The sequence below is a fragment of the Rattus rattus genome, chromosome 4, assembly GCF_011064425.1.
Source record: "Rattus rattus isolate New Zealand chromosome 4, Rrattus_CSIRO_v1, whole genome shotgun sequence".
Lineage (NCBI taxonomy): Eukaryota > Metazoa > Chordata > Mammalia > Rodentia > Muridae > Rattus > Rattus rattus.
The window spans coordinates 13,837,238-13,858,381 of NC_046157.1; the positions used below are offsets into that span (position 1 = coordinate 13,837,238).

At 48.8% G+C, this 21,144-nt stretch overlaps 1 protein-coding gene across 1 annotated transcript in view; it reads right to left on the minus strand.

The window, feature by feature from the left end:
* The window catches only part of Mb21d2 (Mab-21 domain containing 2), a 99,261-nt gene extending 78,430 nt beyond the window's left edge, over nucleotides 1-20,831 (minus strand). The window contains exon 1 of the mRNA XM_032900051.1: nucleotides 20,573-20,831. Coding sequence (XP_032755942.1) covers nucleotides 20,573-20,783 — 211 coding nt within the window. The 5' untranslated portion in view covers nucleotides 20,784-20,831. The remainder of the gene's footprint in view (nucleotides 1-20,572) is intronic.
* Nucleotides 20,832-21,144: the final 313 nt, after the last annotated feature.

Below are 21,144 nucleotides of genomic sequence, written 5' to 3' on the forward strand. Positions count from 1 at the left end.
TTTCAATAGGGAACACAACTCCAGCAAACTGTAAAACACGAAGGCACTCCGCTGGACCCCTTACACACATCCACTCGATAGCGCTCGATGAGTTCCACGTTTCCCTATGTGCTCAACGTCAATACTGGCGCCCGCTCTCAGCCAGACACTGGAGAGGACACTGGGATTAGCCACATGAGTGTGTGAGTACAGCAAAGTCTCAGCAAGGGTAAGTGGCTTGTCGCACCGGTGCCAACTCAAACAGTTGAGAAGGCTAATCAGAACCATGCGTGACAATGATCTCCAAATACCTCTAGTAACTTATAAACTCGGTACCATTGCAAGGGCCTTCAGTACGCGCGTCGTCCCGTTCAACTCATTAGAACCGACGGCTTGCTTCAGGAAACGCTAGATAACACAAGTTATCTACCCTTCTTCCCCTGTATAACAGAGTTACGTCTAACATGTCTATCTGCAAATGCCAAGAAAGAAAGTCACCTTACGAAAAGGAAATACCCAACCACCAAACTAAGCCTGCCTCCTAAGCTGCCATCTTGTATACATTTACCAATTGTCTTCCCTGTTCCAAGGCTTATTCTCTGTCTTCCTAACGTAACCCTCCGAGGGACTTGGAATTAGGAGTAGAAGAGGAAAAACATTTCCAATCTACAGGGAGCCATTTGGTGTTAGAACATCGAGAGAGGCCCGCGCAGCCGTAATTTTTCATGATAAACCATAAATGCACATTTTCATATACGCTCACGGATTTTTAGATGTTACCATCACATTCAATCATGTATTTGTATTTAATATAACGAGGGCAAAACAAGATGGATTTGCAAGCTACATTCAGGGGTGCAGATGGCCGACTCCTGACATGTGGATTAGAATACCAGATGTAATAGAGGACAAGCAAGAAAAACATCACAAGAAATACTGACTTTTGCTGTTTCCAAAAATCAAGAGAAAGCAGCACAGGGGTATAGGTCAATGCCTGGGAGACGGGGTGATAAGAGGCACTCCCTAGCTGCAGAACATCTCTAATACACGAGGGTAGTACCACACCAACGTAGCCCCCAGCACCCAGTTTACAATCAAACTCCCTCTTGTTAATTCTATTGATATTAAGACAAGAAAAGCCCAGGACCCTGCCTCATCAGCGGAATAACCGCTGGCAGGCTAACGCTTGGCCCTCTGTATCCTCAGAGTTTGTATGCACGGATTCAACTAGTGGGGACCAACACATATGAAAAATACAAACACTGTATCTGCCCTGAACCTGTACCATCAGCATTCACACCTCCTCACTCACGTGTATGTGTGTGTGTGTGTGTGTGTCTGTGTCTGTGTCTGTGTGTGTCTGTGTGTGCATGTGTGAGAGACAGACAGAGAGAGAGACAGACAGAGACAGAGAGACAGAAAGACAGAGACAGAGAGACAGAAAGACAGAGACAGAGAGACAGAAAGACAGAGACAGAGAGAGAGACAGAGAGAAAGACAGAGAAATAGAGAGATGGATAGAGAGACAGAGAAATAGAGAGACAGAGAAACAGAGAGACAGAGAGAAAGACAGAGACAGAGAGAGACAGAGACATACATACACGCATGTATGTATTTTCAAGTGTGGTAGCACAGGGATGAGCATACACACACATGAGTGTGCATCATGCATGTGGAGGCCACCCTTCATCTTCTTCGCTTGTTCTCTACCTTATAGATGGAGGCAGAGTTGCTTCCTTGACTCAGAACTCCAAAGGTTCCTATGTCTGTTTCCTGCGTCACCAATACTCACACGGCGGCTGGGGAATGGAACTCCGCACGCTTGAGCAGCAAGTACTTTGCTCATCAAACCAGCTCCTCCGCTCCACAGACAGCTACTATTAAATGACGTGAGGATAAAGCACTGGGGGTGAGGGTTGGGGAGGGGGACATTACGTGCAAAGTGTACACCACGTTACAGAAGGGACTTGAGCATCTGAAGATTTTGGTGTCTTTGCGGTTCTTGAACCCATCCTCGTGGATAGCGAGGGTCACTGTGCTTACAGGGTCACTCTACTTCAGCATCAGTATCTCTCGGATCCGCTACGACACTCCAAGCTCTGTTGCTGCACAGGTGAAAGGAAGCCCAGCCCAACCTGAGACACTGAACATGAGATCAACTTCCCAAGCTGTCAACTCAAGCCGAAAGGTTTAACGAGTCACCCTCTAGTTGGATTTCAGGCTTAACATTTACGTGGTCTGTACCTTCTCTGCTTAGTGTGCAGAGTAAGAAAACACGTAAACGCCGTTTATTTTATAAGACTGAGAACTAAAGCACCATGTAGACCACTCATGCCACAGCTAGCCATCATTCGCTCAGACATGACGCATGACGCTCCTTCCACAGAAACACTCCTGAGAGCATAGGGAGGCTCTTGCAGCAGCCCCTGGGTGCCCACACTGGGAACTGCACTGCGCCCATCCCTGCAGGTCACTTCTGAGTGCTCTACCTTGTGCTTGTACAACCATCCTCCCCCAGCATGTTGTCACATCCTCCAGGGCCTAGGGCTCGAGATGGTGTCCGTTAAGACACTGGGCCTCCAAACCCACACTGCACCCTGCTACCTCCCGAGAAGAAAGACAAAGGTTTTCTTAAATCGTCTTAATTCAGGCATCTTGTTTCTAGAGTCTCTTTAATTCTTAGTCAATGCTTGTTAATACGACCGGCACAGACAGACTCGGGGCAAATATAACAGTAATCCAAAAGCGGAACACAGCTCTGTAATTACCCTAATGTTCCTAATAGAGTTACACAATGGGCAGAGAATTAGGTACAGAGGGGGAGAACTGTATCAGACACCTCTGAACCTTAGAAACTGCATTACTTGGAACCTTGGCAAAAGAGCAGTAAGTATTTAAAGAAGATTAAGACGAATTCTCCATTTGGTGTCCTACTTAATTTGCAGGACAATATTTGGCTGTCAGCGCTAGTGTCAAGGACTCAGGGCCTTCCCGGTGACTTCTGATCCTGGGTGCAATTAACACACTGTCAAACATGGCCCAGAGCTATCAAGCCACCAAGAGCAGCAACCAGGGTACTGGTTGCCCAATGAGGGCCTGGGCTCTCCTGGAGCTGAGTCACTGGCCATCAAGGAAGTGTGTTGTGTGTGATGTCATCACTTCCTCAAATGAGACCATAAGCATAGAAAGTGAATCCCCGCTTGTCAAACCACAACAAAATTCCCCGCAGACCGGGAATTTAGCATCTTATTTATATTTATACTTAACAACCGTCATATTAACCAGAGAGAACATACTGTCTACAGAATCCTAAATCACTGACCAGGAAGGGAAGCAGAGCTTCCTACTTGCACAGAAGGGGACCTAAGGGCTGCAGAGAGGAAGTGGCTGGCTGGCATCCAACCCAGTGGTTTTCTGAGGAAAATCTGGTTTTCCCGGAACATCCCTAGCAACTGTTGGCACTATAGAAACAGCAGACCCAGATGCTGCTCAGGGGATAGCCCAGGCTATCCCCACCAACCCCAGGGCTTGTTTTCTTTGTTCTGAAATACCCTAGTCCCCATTCTACCCTGTCAGGCTCTCTTCTCCTGATTGGAGTCAAACAGGGCACGGCTTCCCAGCCCTTTGCACAGCCCCTCTATCTGACCTGTCCTGGAGAGAAGCATACAGCTATTTTCCCTTTGAAATCTTCACCCCCTCCCCTGAAAGGAAGACAGCAGAGAGGGAGGGTGGGAGGGAGAGAGAGAGAGAGAGCCTGCTATTTGTGCACACATATGCTTGTACAGACCTAGAATTCTACAAACGTTTTACTGGTAATACAAACGGAAGTGTCGCCTAATTCTTTCTGAGATGCAGTTTGGAATTCTACTATTTCTGAAACAGAGCTGAAGGTGTGCCTCCCACCCCCCATCGACCCTTGACCTATCCCTTAGGAAGTTCCTGTCTTCAGGCACCCCAGAGTTCATCTTCCACCATTCACCTGAACAATGGCAACATGCATTTTGTTGTGGTTTAACTATAAAATGTACCCCACCCCACCCCCAGGTTCCTCGTGTTGGAATACGTGGTCCCCAGCGGAGGGCACTATTTGGGAAGGTTGCAGAACCTTTAAGAAGAGTCTTGCTAGAGACTCAGCCCATCACTGAGGGTGGACTTTGAGGTTTTACAGTCAGGTCCCTCTTGTTTCCTGAGTACAAATGCCATGTGATTGGCCAGCTTCCTCCTTCTGCTACTCTACCTTCCCTGTCTGCTGCACGTTCTCCACCCAGGGGTTCTATCCCTCTGTAACTACAAGCCTAAAACATCCTTCCACCTTTGAATGGCTTTAATCACAGCAACAGAAAAGGAACTAACACATATACCAAGTGGGAGGTTACCCCAGGCATACGACAGCCATTCCTTCAGGGAAAGACCAGCATTAGGCTTTTCCTCACCTGGTCAGACACAAGGATTAGAAATGACAACCGAGAAAAGACAGATATGAAATCTCCTCTTTGAGGGGCTGGTAAACTGGTCCGGCTGTGAAAGGCGTGTGCCATTCAAGCCAGGCAACCTCAGTTGAATCCCTGTAACGGAGCAGTTCCTTGGTGTCCTGGAGAGGACCAGGGCAATCCAGGGCTTCACAGGAAGCCTGGGTGGGAGCTCCATCTCCCCATCCAATCACACACAAGACCCAGCACTGCTGAGATCTCCTCATCCAATCACACATGAGACCCAGCACTCCTCTGAGTTGTCCCTCTGTCATCTGTGGTAGCAAAAGTATTAACATAAGCATCAGCTAATGTGAATTCCTCCAACCCAGTGAGGCCAAGATGCGTCAGTGTGTGTGGCATGCATGTGTGTTCATGCATGTGCATGTGCGGTACGGATATTAGTGCACAGATCCATGGCTGTGGAGGCTAGACGTCGACCTTCGGTGGCTTCCTCAAACATTCTCCACCTTGCTTCTTAAGACAGGGTCTCTCACTGACCCTGAAGCTCACAGATTCGGCTAAGCTCATGGGGCCAGGAAGCTCCAAGGATTGCAGGATCTCTGCCTCGATGCTGGGATTACAGGCCTGTGCCGCTGGGCTAACTTCTTACGTAAGCTCTGGAAATTCAAACTCAGGTATTCATTTTTGTGCTGACTGAGCTGCCTAAGCCTTGGCAAGGAGCTTTTAATCTAGTTGAGTGAGACGGAGAGGCACTTCTCCATCCTGTAGGCCCCAGAGAAGGCTGCTAGAACAGCCAGAATAAGGGTCCTCGACCGGCCGATTCTACACTGGGAAATGTCTGAGAAACTATTAAAGAAGAAAAGAAAGAAGAGGAAAAGGAAGAGAAAGAAGGAGAAGAGGAGGGAAAGGAAAGGAAAGGAAAGGAAAGGAAAGGAAAGGAAGAATCCTTGAAAATCACCTAGCTTTTTCTTATTTACAAAAAGACAGGAGGCGTTTCTATCCTGTGTAGCCAACAATGTGTTAACAAATGTTTCCACAGAGAATTGAGGAGACCCCAAGCACTCGCTCCTTTGTGCTCAGGCTGCAACACTGATCCCAGCTTGAAAGAAGGGAATATGGAGATTCCCTTGCATGGAAAGTGGCTCACTTCCTGTGTACCTCAGGTAATACTCACAGAATCACTGTCTGTCTTTAACACAAGCCTATACGCTTAGCTTTGCCCTTCGAAATCTTTAGGACCTACAACAGGCTATGGAATGATGAAGCCAACACTCGCCCAGTGTCTGTCCCCAGGCAGACTATCCTATCCCCAGTCTGCCTATCCCCAGGGCCACATTCTCCCTTCTCACCACACCCCCACCTCTTCCATGACAACCCTATCCCTCCTGTCCAGGCAGAGAAGGATGGATACCATGGTGTTGTTTACCTCAGATAACGGAACTTAATACAGGAACTACAGGTTTTGCCTAAACCACAGCTAAAAACCAAATCAGCCAAGCCAGCCTTGTTCCCATTAGCAAAACTTAGCAACAGCACAATTCCTTAGTCGCCAAAGTTCTGCGTCAACAGGCAATCATCTGAACATCAGTCTTTCACAGTTGGGAAATTTCCTCACATTAGGGTGTCTTGGGCCACTGTTGGAACCGGTATAGAGGGATAGGTAGTCATCAACGGCAAACATCAAACGGCCCACATTCAGAACAAAAACAAAATCATTACTACTACTAGCAAGATTTCTTAAGGCCCTCTCGACTCTTCACTGAACTGTGTTCCAGACAGACAAAGAGAAACAAAAGCTTACACATGTAACATCTTTGAGATGTTATGGTGGTGGGAAACATCAGACGCTGGTCACAAACAATTAGAAATTCAGGCCAGCTAGGACCTATGAGATTATCAGTGGCCGCCTCTCAAGAAAATCTCACTTCCTGAAGCCTGAGTGTAGGAGTACATGATGCGTGGGAAACTAGAGTTGGGGGAGAGGCACTGAGCTGAGTTTCTACCTTAAACGTCATACAAGGAAACTCAGTACCTCATACAGTGCCTCTCTCACCTGTGCCAGTCACACATGTGGTACACATCTGTAATCCCAGAACTAATAAGGATGACGGAGAAGGAGAGAAGGTTCAGAAATTTGAGCCAGCCTGGGCTACCCCAAACAAAATCACACAGAAACCGAATGGCTACAGAAATTTAACGAAGTTTTCCCATGAGCATCTACTTTGTTGGGAAAGATCTGTGGTTCAAGGCCACCCACATTTTTTTGTTTTGTGGGATAGGTCGGGCTTCTCTGCAGATTCTAAGCCCAACGGTCTGACATCATCAATGCCAAGACCGCAGAAAGCAACATCCCAAGGACTGTGCCTTGGTTTCTTTGCCTGTGGCTGTGATAAAATATTCTTCAGGAACCTACAGGAGAAAAAGCTTGTTCCAGCTGACAGTTCAGTTAGCCACCATGGTGGAGAAATCACAGAAGCCAGAGCTTGGGGTCATATTGCACCCTCAGTCAAAAGGCAGAGCATCAAACACAGGACAGTGCTGGCTCCCTTTCCACGACTGACACTGCCTGGAATTAGACCAGGAAATGGTACCACCCACAGTGCGTGGGTTTTCCCACGTCTGAGTTAATGTAACTGAGATGATCTCTCAGGGTCATGCCCGGAGAGGCTCATCTCCCATGTCATTCCAGATTCTGTCAAGCTGACATCAACACCAGGACTCGGTGGCATAGACCAATATATTCAGTGCTTTACGACAAGACCATGTACAAACGCAGGCCCATACAATTGGGGAAATAGGCAGGCTATGGACTTTAAAAAGGCACTAGGCTCTCTTCAAAAGTGGTCACAACAGCCAGGAGTTAGTGGTGCACATCTTTAATCCCAGCACTCAGGGAGCAGAGGCTGGCTGGTGGATATCTGAGTTTGAGGCCAGCCTGGTCTACAGAGTGAGTTCTAGGACAGCCAAAGCTACACAGAGAAACCCTGTCTCAGGGCAGGGGCAAGGGGACAGATCCTTTCATTCACATGAAATCTAATTCAGCTAATAAATTTTACTTGCAAAATTACAGTGTGCTTTTAAACAGAACTCTGCCATCAACCTTTCACTGGGAAAATCATCTGCTCCCCATCACCCCAGGACCAACTAATTTTAACCATACCCTCATTAAATCTTCTAATCTGGAGTGAAACTTACTGGTGTGGGGAAAGGACCCTCACAAAACTGTCCTGATTTATTCAGCACCAGAAGCCCAGTTGACTTCTTTAGGGCTTATAGCAATCAGTTAGCCAGAGTCCACCTTCTTACCTGGGAACAGGATGACGTCTCACACAAAAGGCTATTCAACGCATAAAACCACAGCTTCGAAGAAATGCTGGTCCTGAGGGCAGCCAAAAAACATCAAGAGACAGGACTGTGACCGCCCCAGCTCCTAGAACAGCAAAGTTGCTCTGTTCTCCATTTTACCTGCTACTCCTCACTTCCACCTGCCCCGGAACGTCTGTCACGAGCCAGAGTTGTCCATCTTCTACCACACAGACCCTGGGATAGCTTCCTGAAGGTGTAGGGAAGGAATAAAGAAGCCCTACGTGCGGGCTTAATCACCTGACTTCAAGACACTGATTCCCTCAGCTGCAAAGCGAGGGTGGTAAACACCAGAATCAAATGGATTACGGATTCCAAAGCACCGGAAACAATGGGGCAAGTGTTCCCTGAGAGCATCCACAGTGCTGCTATCGCCTGGCCTTGAAGAAGTCATAATCCACCACTGGAGTTAAGTCCATCAGTACAGTGATGGGGTCCACACACGAGTCTCAGGACCACCTCCGGTTCACTGCTTCCTAACTTTTTCCGTCCTGTTACCTACCGTGCTAAATCCTCAGGACTCAACTCCTAGACCACCAACCCAAAGAGAGAGTAGTGTACCCTCTCCTCCTCCCCAAGATGTAGGCCAGCCTATGGAGCGCCCACTCTGCCAACCATAGGGAAGACGAGCCAGGCCTCCTTACCCCACATTTGCACTGTTCTGAGATCAAAGTATCCATCCCGGTTATGAAAACTGTTCAGGTTGTAAAAGCACAGGATTCAGAGGAACCGAGGAGACGGGGAACAGTCCAAAAGACCAAAGCAAACACGACAGACCAAAATACACTCTGCCCATGAGGTTCTCTTTTGAGCATCCTTCCTCTAAGAGCTACTAAGAGAACTTCAAAGCACAAGGAGGCTTTGTAGCAGAGAAATGTCCCCTACCTTGAAGCAGAGTCCTCCTGAAACAACTTCAAAGCCAGGCAGTCTTCCCTAGGGAGCAAACTCCACAGAGACAACTGGCTTGTGTGCAAGCGCCTGGTTCTGCATCAGCTCTGGCCCAACATTCTGCGAATCTCCCGCTCTACCCGAAAGTGAAGCTGGAGCACAAGGTCATGGAGTCCCTCCCTTGTGGTCCTCAGTCTCCATGACTGTAAAACGAAGGGGGTTGGGGGTGGGATCCAGCCACCAGACGAAATATTAAATAGCATGAATCTTTCGGTGGATTCCACTTTGCGTGAGAAAGGTTTCTTTAACTGTGTTTTTGTAAAGAAAAAAAAAAAGGTTAAGAAAAATGGTATATTGGGGCTGAAGCGATGGCTGCTCTCCTGGAGGACTTAGGCTTCAAGTCCCAGCATCCACTTGGTAACTCACGACTGTCTTTAACCTCGGTCCCAAGGGATCTGGTGCTGCCTTCTGCTCTCTGCCAGCACTAGGCCTAAAGTGTGATCCACACACATACACGGAGGCCAAACATTCATACGCACAAAGAAAAATAAATAAATAAAATAAAGAAGCTTATGCCTTAGTTTGAAAAACGCCGTGGTCAAATGCAACTAGGACAGGGAGGGATTTATTTCGGCTTGGAAGCTGCAGTGCATCGCTGAGGGAAGCGAAGACAGGACCTGGAGCAAGGGATGAAGCAGAGACCATGAAGAATGCTGCTTCCTAGTGGTTTCTCAGGCCTCGCTCAGCCCTCACGTTCATAAAGCCCAGAACCACCTGCCCCGGGGGGCGCCACCCACAGTGGGCTGAGTTCTCCACCGTTAATAAGTCTCAAAGATTAAGACGTCTACAGGCCAGTCAGATGGAGACATTTGCCCAATTGAGGTTCCGTCTTCCCGGATGACTCTGGCTTGACTGGGTTGACAAAAACCCCCCAGCACAGTTGTCTTAGGGGTTTATAACCGTGAAGAGACGCCATGACCAAGGCAACTCTCGTAAAGGCGCACAGTAGTGCCACTCACTGTGGCCAAGCATTCAAACCACATGAGTCTATGGGGACCAAACCCATTCAAATCACAGCAACGTATTTGTTCTCTGCGTGAAACAGACTTCTCAGGTTCAAATCCCCAGTCCATCCATAGATTGGTAATGTGTGGCATTACTGCTTTTCGATTCGGAGTTCTTATGAGCGAATACGGGTTACTACTACCTTCCTCGCAGCATGATAAGTATTGATTTAGTCAATAAAAACCAAATACAAAATACTTAGAATTGTGCCCGGGACACAGTAAACATTATTTAGTGCGGTTATTATGATTCCCAATGCTACACAACTAGAATTTCAATTTTAAAAGAAAAGCAGGACAGCAAGCTAAGGTAGATGAACACACACACACACACACACACACACACACACACACACACACACACACACGGGGACACGATTCTGCCCCAATGTGGCCAGATACTCTCGGTCTCCAAAGCAGAGAGCCCAAATGCTTCTTAATATATTTAGTCCAAAGAGGATTGACTAAAAGCTCACATACTGCCTGACCTATAGCTTCAATCCTCACTGTATTTCTTTTCTTTTTTTTTTGTAAGATTTATTTATTTTCTGTATGTGAGTACACTGTCACTTTCTCCAGACACACAGAAGAGGGCATCGGATCCCATTACAGATGTCTGTGAGCCACCGTGTGGTGCTGGGAATTGAACTCAGGACCTCTGGAAGAGCAGTCAGTGCTCTTATCTCTCCAGCCCCTCACTGTATTTCTTTAAAGTTTTACTTTGTTCTCAGTATCTAAAAAGCTGCGTGTTTCTCATTAAAAAACCCCAAGCATGCCAATGCTATCAACCCTGGGTCTTGAAGCAGTAGCTCTGGAAAGTACGGTCCCTGACCAGACGTATAGAACCGCAAATGCAAGACCCCATCCCATACCTACACGCCAGGCACTGGGAATGAAGCCAGAGGTCTCTGTTAAAATCCAGAGACCAATACACACTCAAGCTCTGAAACCACCCAGCAGCCAAACGGGAAACAGTGGGGTTCTTTCACCCTGCCCCCAACACACACACTCTCTCCTTGACTGACAGGGAGGGCTGGATATCATTTGTGAGCCTTGTTCCACCCACAGAATTGTCCCCTCACCATCCAATCTGCCCAGGGCCTTTCAGGGCACCCGCTTTGCTCTAGACAAGTCATTTTCAACCTCTGGGTCTCCACCACTCCCACCGCCCTCCCCCATAGGGTCCGATATTAAGATATCCTGCACATCAGATGTTTTAAAGAGCAGTAGCAACATTAGGGTTATAAAGTGGCGATGAAGTAATTTAATGGATGGGGGTCACCGCTGAGGAACTGGATTAAAGGGTCACAGCCTTAGGAAGGGTGGAAACCGCTGCTCCGGATGGACCCTGCCTCTCACAGCAAGGATGTGAGACCCTTTCGCATCGTACGCCAGTTGGACCGTGTTGTTCAAAACCAGAAGCGGCCTGCGTGCAAGCAGGCTGTGCTCAGCGAGGGCGCTGTTTCCAGAGCAAACTGTTGAGCTTCCTTCATTAATCACAACGTGAGCTGCACACGCAGCTGCTATTAGGGACAGCTGTGGCTGCTAGAAGGGCGTTCCTGAAGCAGCCTAGGAAAGTGCTTAAAAGTTGACTAAGATCCAGGCGGACCCCACAGGCTCTGGGCTTTATGCTGTCTCTGACCTCTGACCTCACTGGGATCCAGAAGCCTGCACCCTTCCACACTCCCAAGACAGCCTGGGACAGAGCTGGCATATAAGGCCAGATAACCGGGTGTTCTTCAAAGGACTAGAGTCTGATGCTCCCCTCCCCCTAGCCTTGGTCCATGACCTTCAGCAAAGTGGGAGAATTGTCCTCCTGTTTCATGGGAATTTAGGTAAGTCAGGTGGAGGATAACCTGCATGTGAGGATATTTTTGTAAATGTGAGAGGACTAGAGAAAAACAAAAGGCTCACTGCCATCCCCGGGACAGGGCAGTGCTCACAAACCAACCCAGGGTTTCTTCTCTTCTAGCCCTAGGGTTATCGGAAGTGAAATCAGAGAATAACAGGAGCGCAAAGGACCTCCCTGACATCTGTTGTCCTGCTGGGCATGGTACTTACTACAAGTCTGGAATCCTGACAATTGGAGGCTCGCCACAAGGGAGGCTGATTCCCACAAATTCGCCAGCAGCCTGGGCTACACAGCGAGTTCAAGTCTCTCCTGGGCTATAAAGCTACAAGCTCCTGTTTCCAGAATGGTACCAATAAGCAATCATAAAGGCCCTGTAACCTAAATTTTTAGGTTCCCCTCATCTTGACTATTTCCATGTCAAAAACAAGAGCTTTGGCCAAGGGTGGTCCCACCTGGAAAGCCTCCACCTACAGAAAATGAAGCAAGATTGATTGTCATTTAAGTAGCCCTGAAAATGCTTGTGCTGTTCTGTCTTCTGGAAGATACCTGAGCCCGGGCTTCAAGCAGCCTGGCTCTGTCTGTTTCACGGAAGCCTTCCTTATCGCCTGCTCTCTGTCTAGCCAGATCTCCCTCGCGGTGATCGGCTATGTTTTCTTTATGATCAAATCTCTATGCATTGGCAAGTTTAATCACAGTCCCCTCCACCCTCCAGGGAACAGAGGCCTGAGAGGTAGCCTCGCTGCTCGTAGACACTACTCGATGTTCTCACACGGTAATTGCAAGACCATAGTAGCTATACTAGCACGTGGTTGCCACGCCAACCATGAATTAATGAATGAACGCTTAGCGCCATCCGCTGTGTGTGCGTGGCAAACATTCAAACCCTAGTTAGAAGAAACAAAAACAAACACCATCTAGACCAACTCCCACTCTGGGCTCCATTTAGCTCGCAAACAATCAAGTCTTCTGTACTGAGGAAAAAAATATTAAAAAAAAAAAAAACATAAAAAACGAACTGAGTGGCAGTTCCTTACACCTGTTTATTTACAGTGGTTCTGTCTCTGGTTCTCTATCTTGTGCAGAGGGAATTCACAAACGGGCACTGAAGAGGATGAAACACAGACAGCTCCTCCCGAGAGACAGGACCTCACATGATAGCATTAATTTTGAATTGTCCTTACCCGATCACTGAGCCGACAGGACTTACCCAAAGTTCATTGCAAACAGTGCCACGGACCTTAAGAAAAAGCTGAGCAGGGCCAAGCGATCAGGAAAATGTATGGCCACGGGGTTTAAACCAGCGCATACTCTCAGCTAAGCTGTCTAGAACAAATCCTCAGCTCAGGAGGAAAACGAGAGGCCCTCAGGTGGATGACACCTGTGGCCCTGGTTTTGCCTGAGAAGACAGAATTGTCCCCAAACCTGTGGAAGATGTCTGAGGGTCAAAGGCCCTGTAAGCTCTTTGCTATACCCTGCAACGAGAGACACTAGTAGCTGGACTGAGTCTTACTCCACAACTGAACCTGCAACCCCGAATCAAGTCCCATTGTCTCCTCGTCTTGGTGACCTCGTGCACAAATGGTGGTGAAAGCTGCCTATATCGTACACAATCTCTCACGAAGGCCTAGCCTAACCCTGTGATACGATACAAGAACGTGGACTGCAGTCTATAAAACACTTCGTTCACTGTGCAAAGATAAATTATTATTGACTGAAAATAGTCCATTTATAACAAAGAGTGGCTGTAATTGGAGTCCCAGAGGAAGCATATAACCGTTTGGAACATAAATGATAAACCACCGGGAAAGATAACTAGTACAAACCACCAGCAGCGACAGGGGACCAGTACAGGAGCACCGTAAGACGCAGAGAAGAAAAACCAAGGGCCATAACAGGGGACCCATGCCCGTGAGTTTACAAGGCACTGCCCGCTGCTCTTGGAAAGTGGTCACAGCAGACGCACTGGGCCTTTCTTATGCTGCTCTTGGGAACGTCTTAAGGAAGACAGAAATGTCTTACGTAGACAAAGTCACCTACATTCCTCTACCACATAAGAAAGTAAGACCAAGATCTCACAGCTCCAGAGATGGTTGACTGTGGCCTGACAGATGAGAATAATCTTGCAGCAATTGCAGAAAAGAGTTCATTTCCTTTTTTGAAGATTTTATCTAAGCACAGGCAACATGTCCAACTGGGATCCTTAACTATTTTTACAGCATAGATCCTTTTTACAGTCCAGCCTAGTCTATGAATTCCTGTGAGGAACCATATGTATCATTTACCTCGGAGGTTTTTGAGACAGGGTGTTACTTCTTGGACCAGGCTAGTTTCTATCACCCAGGCTGGTCTCGAACTCATGATTCTCCTACCTCCCAAGTTCTGGGATCACTGGTATGCTCCCACCTGCCTGGCAAGAACGGTGCATTTAAATGAAGACATCCTCAGCAATGTTACAGGGATTTTCAAAGATCAGCGTTAAAATACACATTTTAAAATAAAGCTAAGACAGATCACGTGAGTCTTTGTTAACCCAATAAATAAAATAAATAACAGGCAGGTGTCTGCCTTTATTGTGAGACAACAGTAGGTGATTATTGTCTGTATTTATTTTGTGTATGTGCCTACATGAACGTGTCCCGGCATTCATGTAGAAGTCAGACGACAACTTTTGAAGCAAGTTGGCCTTCGACCATGTGAGTGCCAGGAACTGAACGAGGGTCATCAGGTTCATTAAGTTATCTCACTGGCCCTCTTCCTTCGGGAATACATGTGACATTGTATTGTGAACTAAAATACAAGGGCTGGAGAAATGGTTTAGTGATTAAGAGCACTGGCTGCTCTTTCAGAGGATCTGGGTTCAATTCCTAGCACCCACAAGGCAGCTCACAACTGTCTATAACTCCCAGATCCAAGGCATCTACCTGGCATCCTCAGAAAGATAAACATTCAGGCAAAATATCAATGCACGTAAAAAAAATTTAAAAAAAAAAGTACCCATGATTTCTATTAGCAACAAAAACGTAGGTGCTACTTATTAATAATACTATAGTTTATCAACTGTATTTATAGTGGTTGAGGTTAATAGAAATAAAGACGTCCTTTCTTCTCATTCAAGTTCAGACTCCCCATTAATCGCTACCATGGAGCCAAGGAGGAAGCCAATCAAGAAAGCAACTCGAGAGATGGGAAGAAAAAAAGAAACATGAATCGTCTGCACAGAACCTGCAACGTGGGACAGGAGATACACTGAAAGGTGACGACGCCCTCAAGGTCACACAAGCCAGAGGTTCATCACCCTTAATTAGTAAACCACAGAATCTCTGTCATACAAAGACGGTATCACGCACGTAAGTACCTACAGGTATAAGCTAGGTATAAGCTGGGTGTAAACTCGATGTCTAGTAGAGTGTACGTGGAATCACCATTAGTGATTAGCAGGCAGAATGGCTTTGCTGCTTTTGTGTTCCAGTTATAGAAAACGGACAGAAAGAAGACTGGCGGAGGCTAGAAGACACAGGGTCACCCAGACACGAAACTACAAAACAGAACTCCACATTTCCCTTCTCTTGGGTTGCACAAAAGACACCCGATCCCAAAGCGATCAAACACAGGAAGTAGGTGCAGTCATTAACCCCATGTGGTGTGTTCTTAGAGACCAAACTTCCAAAAAAGCCTTGCCCAAAATCACACAGCGAGACTCCAGAAGCCCCGATGGAGACGTTGGGACCCTAGCCCAGGTGAGTGCGGGAGAGTTGGCCCTTGCTAAAGTCAAAAGCTGTGCACCGGCCTGACCTTTGATTGCAGCTCTGTTGCCTACTTGCTGGTGGTAAACCTGGGCAAATTTCTGAGGTTTTATACTCAGTGGACTCAGCAGCATGGATCTAGTCTCCAAAGATAGCCAGGAAGACACTCAGAACGCTTGGGGACAGTTCTAGTAGACAGATAATGAACAACCTCAGGCTTTAAGGCAGACAGACAGACGTGATGAACCCCCAGTTTGGAGATCTCTGGAGATTCCGAATCAATACATTTGAAATGGGACCAGAAAGTCTGAGTTTTTCTAAAGCTCCCCCAGGAGAATGGAAAGGGCTTAGCATTAGATGACAAGTTCTCAGTTTGACAAGAGGGACTCTAATAGGCTGGGAGAATACAAAAGAGGCTTAGCTTAATCAGGAGCCGTGCAGTGTCCAAGGATGGCACTGGTACCATAAGACCCGGGACTCACAGCAGCTCCCAACACTCGCCTAGGGAGGATGAAAGGTCCATTGCTGAGAACCAACTGAATGTAGCAAAAAAAAAAAAGAAAAAAAAAGGTTAGAGGGGCCCTGCTGCCCTAACTTTCTGATGTTTCCAGAAACAGAACAAACCAGAAACCATCTTAGAATGTATAAGGGAATAGCACATTAGTGAATACAACACTAAACCAAGCACAGGGGGTCTGCTATGGCGACATCTGCAGTAAATGCTGCTGGGGGGAACTGCGCATTCATAGATCAGAAAGTCACTGCTTCCAAATGAGCCCCTCAGGAGGTCTATAGATGGCCTAGAAACGTGGCAGGTCCCAGAGCACTTAGAAGCACTTTGAAGGGTCAGGAGCACTCACTTAGAAGCACTTTGAAGGGGCCACATGGCGTTTACTGGGCTGGTTGGGGACAACCTGTTCTTAGAGCCAGTGTCCAATGCAGGGGTTGAGGGAGGGATGGGGTCAAATTAGACCCATGGGCATTTCTCAGAGTTTTTGCTCCCTGTTTTATTCTAAGATTCCTGCCGAGGCAGACAGAGCTTGCTGGGTGGGAGGGGAGAGAAAAGGTACAGGAAAGGACAGACAGTTGCAACCAGTGGGCCAAGAGAAATCGCCCTGCTCTTACTGGCAACGCAGGTCAGTGAGTGGAATACTCCCCAGGATGTAGGTCCCTCCAGCTGTCTGAGCGAAGAGTGAGGAAAGTAAAAGGGAGGCAGGCGTTTGCACTGAAAACACCTGAGTCTAACAGAGCAGCAAACAAGCAGCCGGGGAGAACTCAAGCTCTATGTGACCCTGGCAGAAGGGCAAGCTTGTCCTCTCTGCACCCCTCAGTGGTCCATCATCTGCACGACCTGTGCTTTATCTTCAGAATAGGTGGGCGGGACACATCCTAAGACTGTCGGAATACAGGAGCTGACAGACTGAGGCAAAGAGGCTAACTTCATAGCAGGCACACATGATAAGCTTGACAGACGAAAGTTGAGTGTTGGAATTAGCCGTGCTCCCTTCGGCCACAGCCAATACCCTCAAGGCTACTGCGAACTGTACGCCATACTTCTTTCCGAAGTGAAGCTGTAGGAGTGATTTCTGATGAGATTCACTGTGCTCTCTAATACAGCACCCTTCTTCAAAATAAATAATGAATAAATGAAACCACGTTACGTTTCTTTTCTAGCTAGCATTCCAGACAGTCATGCTGAAAGGGTGCGTCATTGTTACCCGTGTATAAAAGATTTACAAAACTAATACCACGCAGCCAGCAAGGGGCAGAGTGGGGCTAGAGCTACAGTCTGTGCGACAGCCGCCGTGATTTTTCCCAATCAAGAATTCAAATAGGTGATCTTGTCATGGGATAAAACACTTGAGCTCAGAGTGCTTCGAGCAACCGCTGCAGAGGCTGCCTCTGTGTGAAGGCTCCTCTCAGCTCAAAGCAGCAGCAGAAACCCCGAAACAAGTGCTTTCTCAAAACAAAGCTCTCTCTTCCCCGAATCCTTTGCTTTCCCATTTAATGCACTCAAGCAGCAGAGGAATGTGTATGAGTCTCTGTGACTTATTTATCAACCACTCGTGTTTTGTGTCTCTTTATCCCACGAACTCTCAGCACCCTCGCCTGTGAGTTGGGAATGAAGCCCCTGCTCAAAAAGACCCCAGGGAGCTCCTGCCCTGAGAAGGTGGTCAGCAAGTGACAGGTACGCTCGTGACCAGGCCGTGACACTGAACCCTTGTCTGTCAGTGACTACAAATCATCAAGTGCCTTGTCCATCTCCTGCACACCTTCTCTTCCACGGATGTTCCACACGGAAAGACCACAACTCTCCCGTCCGACTTCACTAGGGAATGAAGGTAACAAAAGATCCAGCAGAGAGAGCATGCAAATATCAAATATTATTAAAACATTAATGAACTCCGGCGATTCCTATGAATTTTGATAAATGGCGTTCATTATGTCCTTCCAGCCTCTCGACACACTCCGGTCTCTCAGATATTAACTAGATAATAACAGCAATCGCTCTCCTAAAAGAACAAGGTCGAGAGAAACAGAAGTGATACTTGATTCCAGCTGATGCTTGGCCTCCAGAGGAACTGGGTTCCCTGCACATAGAACCCAGGGTCTTCCATGACCCTCAATGGGCTCAGCCTGTGCAGATCCTGCTTTCCAAGTACTGGGGGTGTGAGTACACTGTCTGCTTCCTTCACTCATCTGCAGAACCTCCCCTGCCCCACAACTAAATAAAACGAAAAGGTGGGAAGCTACAAGGGCCTTGGTCCAAGCTAACGACCTTGTAGTGGCACAGATAGGGACTTGCCCAGCCATCAACCCTGGTCCCCAACTGCCTGTGCACAGATGAAGCATTATCCCCATTTCCATAAAGAGATTGGACAAGCGCCTTTGCCATTTCATCCTGACTGAGAGGATAACATTTTCTTTTAAGCCACGGACAATCCTCAGGTGCAGTTCAGACAGAGACAGAACAATGCCAGGAGAACTACCCCCTAACAACTCCCTAAACCCAGGGCCTGATGCCACCCAAGTGACACCCTAACAAGCTTGGGGGTCATCCAGACACCTCCTCTGCAGATTCACGAAAGACTCTAGGCCATAGCAAGTGAAAGAAAGAGTACGAGAGAGAGAGAGAGAGAGAGAGAGAGAGAGAGAGAGAGAGATTTTGTTTCTGAAGCCAAGCGAAAATCTGCTTTAGAAAAAAAGTAAATCCACATGGGGACCCTGGCTGTCGCCAAACCTTCACTGGTCTAGAAAAGCCAGCACCTCATTAAAGGAAACCAAGGGATTCGAAAATGAATGCAGCACCACACACAGGCAAGCTCACTGCCATCTGCCTGGTACTATCCAGAGGGGCAAAGGGCTTAGATGACACTCCTGAAGTCTCTCTCGCCCGGCAGGTGAAAATGCCAAAGTCCCAGGGGAGAGATAGCAACCAACTCTTCCAAGGTCAAAGGACTGAGAAGGAAGAGAAGCAAATCGTGTTTACCTGTCAGCACGGTGCGGCTGGTGACATTAAACACATGCATAAATCAAGTGCCCTGGAATAACTTACCCTTTGTATATGGCTTTAGACCTGACTAATTCACTGGATCGTCTTAAGGGGGACGGTGCACAAGTTCCCACTGAGTCAGGCATTTAAACTTACTCTCTCTATCTTACTCTCCCGCTGTCTGATCCACGACCATCCTCACCACTATCTCTAGACACGGACAAGGGGGGCTATTATGCCATAATGGCAGGCAGTGGTTGGCTATGCCAAAGAGAAAGGCCATGGTTAAGCAACTTAAATAACTGCCTTGAGCTTTCCGCGTGCGTGCCTACCCCCACCCCAATGCCCTGTCTTCCTGACAATCACTGGTTTGGTTCTAAGATGTGGAGGCTTTGTAAGGAAGGGCTTTTACCCTCCTCCCTTCTGAACGCTGACTCCCACCACATAGTGAATTAAAATAATAATTCAGTTAAACAGTCAAACACCCAAAGAAGGATCGTTCAACCACCTAGAATACCTAGAATACACGTGTGGGCTGAGAAGCAGAAGGAAAACATACTCCAGTGTTGAACACGGCCCCTCCAACTTGCCTAATTCTTCATAGGACCGGTGGATCACGTTCAATCTGTATCACTTCGATTTGAGCTAGAGGGGCAAGAAATCTGGAGGGAATAAGGTACCCCCATGGAGAAACAGCAACAGTGGGCCGGCTACAATCTCGTGAGAGCCCAAGAGAATGCAGGACTCTGTCCTGCAGTTAAAAGGCCTTTGTCAATCACATTTATCACTATCTGAAAAAATTGACTGTGGAAACCTTTGGAGCACGGCTCCTCCGGTCCAGCCCTGCTGAATGTAAACCACGGGGCCACCACTGCTGCACGACAGCGCTACACTCGAGGCTCCCAGCAGCGGATGCTCATTCTACAACTCAGAAGCAATAATCTCACTGCAGGACGCCAGGGATGGGGTTGGATCCCTGGAACCCATTATTTTTCTTTACCTTTCCAGACCGGTAGGTGAAGAGCCGGGGAATACGGTGGGGGAAATTTTTCTAACCCAGGGTTGCTCGGAGTGGGAAACTTGAGCACCTCTTAGCCAGCAGTAGGACAATACACAAAGACGAGGGGGACAGCGCTCCTCCGCGGCCAGAGCTCTGAGCTAGGTCATGTTCCAGCAAGGAATTAGGAATTCCAGGCTCAGCAACAACCGGGAGAAGCACCGGAAATGCTTCCGACCCTTTCGAAGGGAAGTCGATTTGCAAATCAAAGTTGCAGGCAACTCCGGGCGCCCGGACTACTTCCGCGGGTTACTCTGGAACACCCAACAAGTTTGGCCACCCCGGGCTCGGCGTGACAGCGCCGCGCCGCAACCACGGCAGAAGCAACTTGTCGCTCCGGCACGGGTCGGCCTCCGCCAGGGCCGCCCGGGCTTGCAGGGCACCCGGTGTCACCTAGCTCAAGCCGCTTCGGAGACTCCCTGAGCCCGGAGGCGTATCCCGCCGCCGCCTCACCTGCCCGCCAGCCCCGGGGCCGAGAAACCAACAAAAGAGCGGGCGATCGGGAAGGAGGAGCACCCCGCGTCCAGCGCAGCAGGCAGGAACAGAGGGGGCGGCTGCGCTGGCGTTGGAGAGGAAAGGGGACCTCACGGAACCAGGGGTGACACCCCGGGCAAACGCCAGAGCAGGGACCAGAGCTCCCACCCGCTCCATCACACCCGCGCACACACGCATACTCACACATCCTCCCGGTTCTCCTTACCCAGCATGGAAAAGATGAAATCCTTGGCAGTGTGGATCTCCAGCGCTCTCTGGTCGTCGTATTCCCGCTGGTCGTGCCTGGTGAATTCCTGGATGAGTTTGTTCAGTTCCTCTACCCGAGCTCCAGACCTGAAATCCAGCTCCGGGAAGGCAGGCTTGTTGTTGCAGCCCATGGAGGCTGCCTTGCTGGCGGTGGGAGCCGCCATCTTCATGCAAACGCGCCGAGCGGCGGCTCCGCGGCGGCCGCGGCACCACCCCGCCCCCCCCCGGCCCGGCCTCCCGGCGCGGCTGGGCAGCCCGGCCCGTGGGCGGGCTGGCTTCTGGGCGGGCCCGCGCCGCGCTGCGCTCCAGGCGGCTGCGCTCCTTCGCGGGAGGAGCCCGACTGCGGCGAGGTGAGCGTGTGGCCCCGGCCCCCGGTCCTCCCGCCCCCGCCTGCTGCGCCGCTGCGGGCCCCTGGCCTCCTCGAACCCTGCCCGGGATCTGCGGCGGCGTCCGGGAGCCGACCCGAGCCTCCCCCGGGGCAAGGAAAGTGAAGTGGAAACAATGTGAAATTCACCAGCGCCGAAATCAACA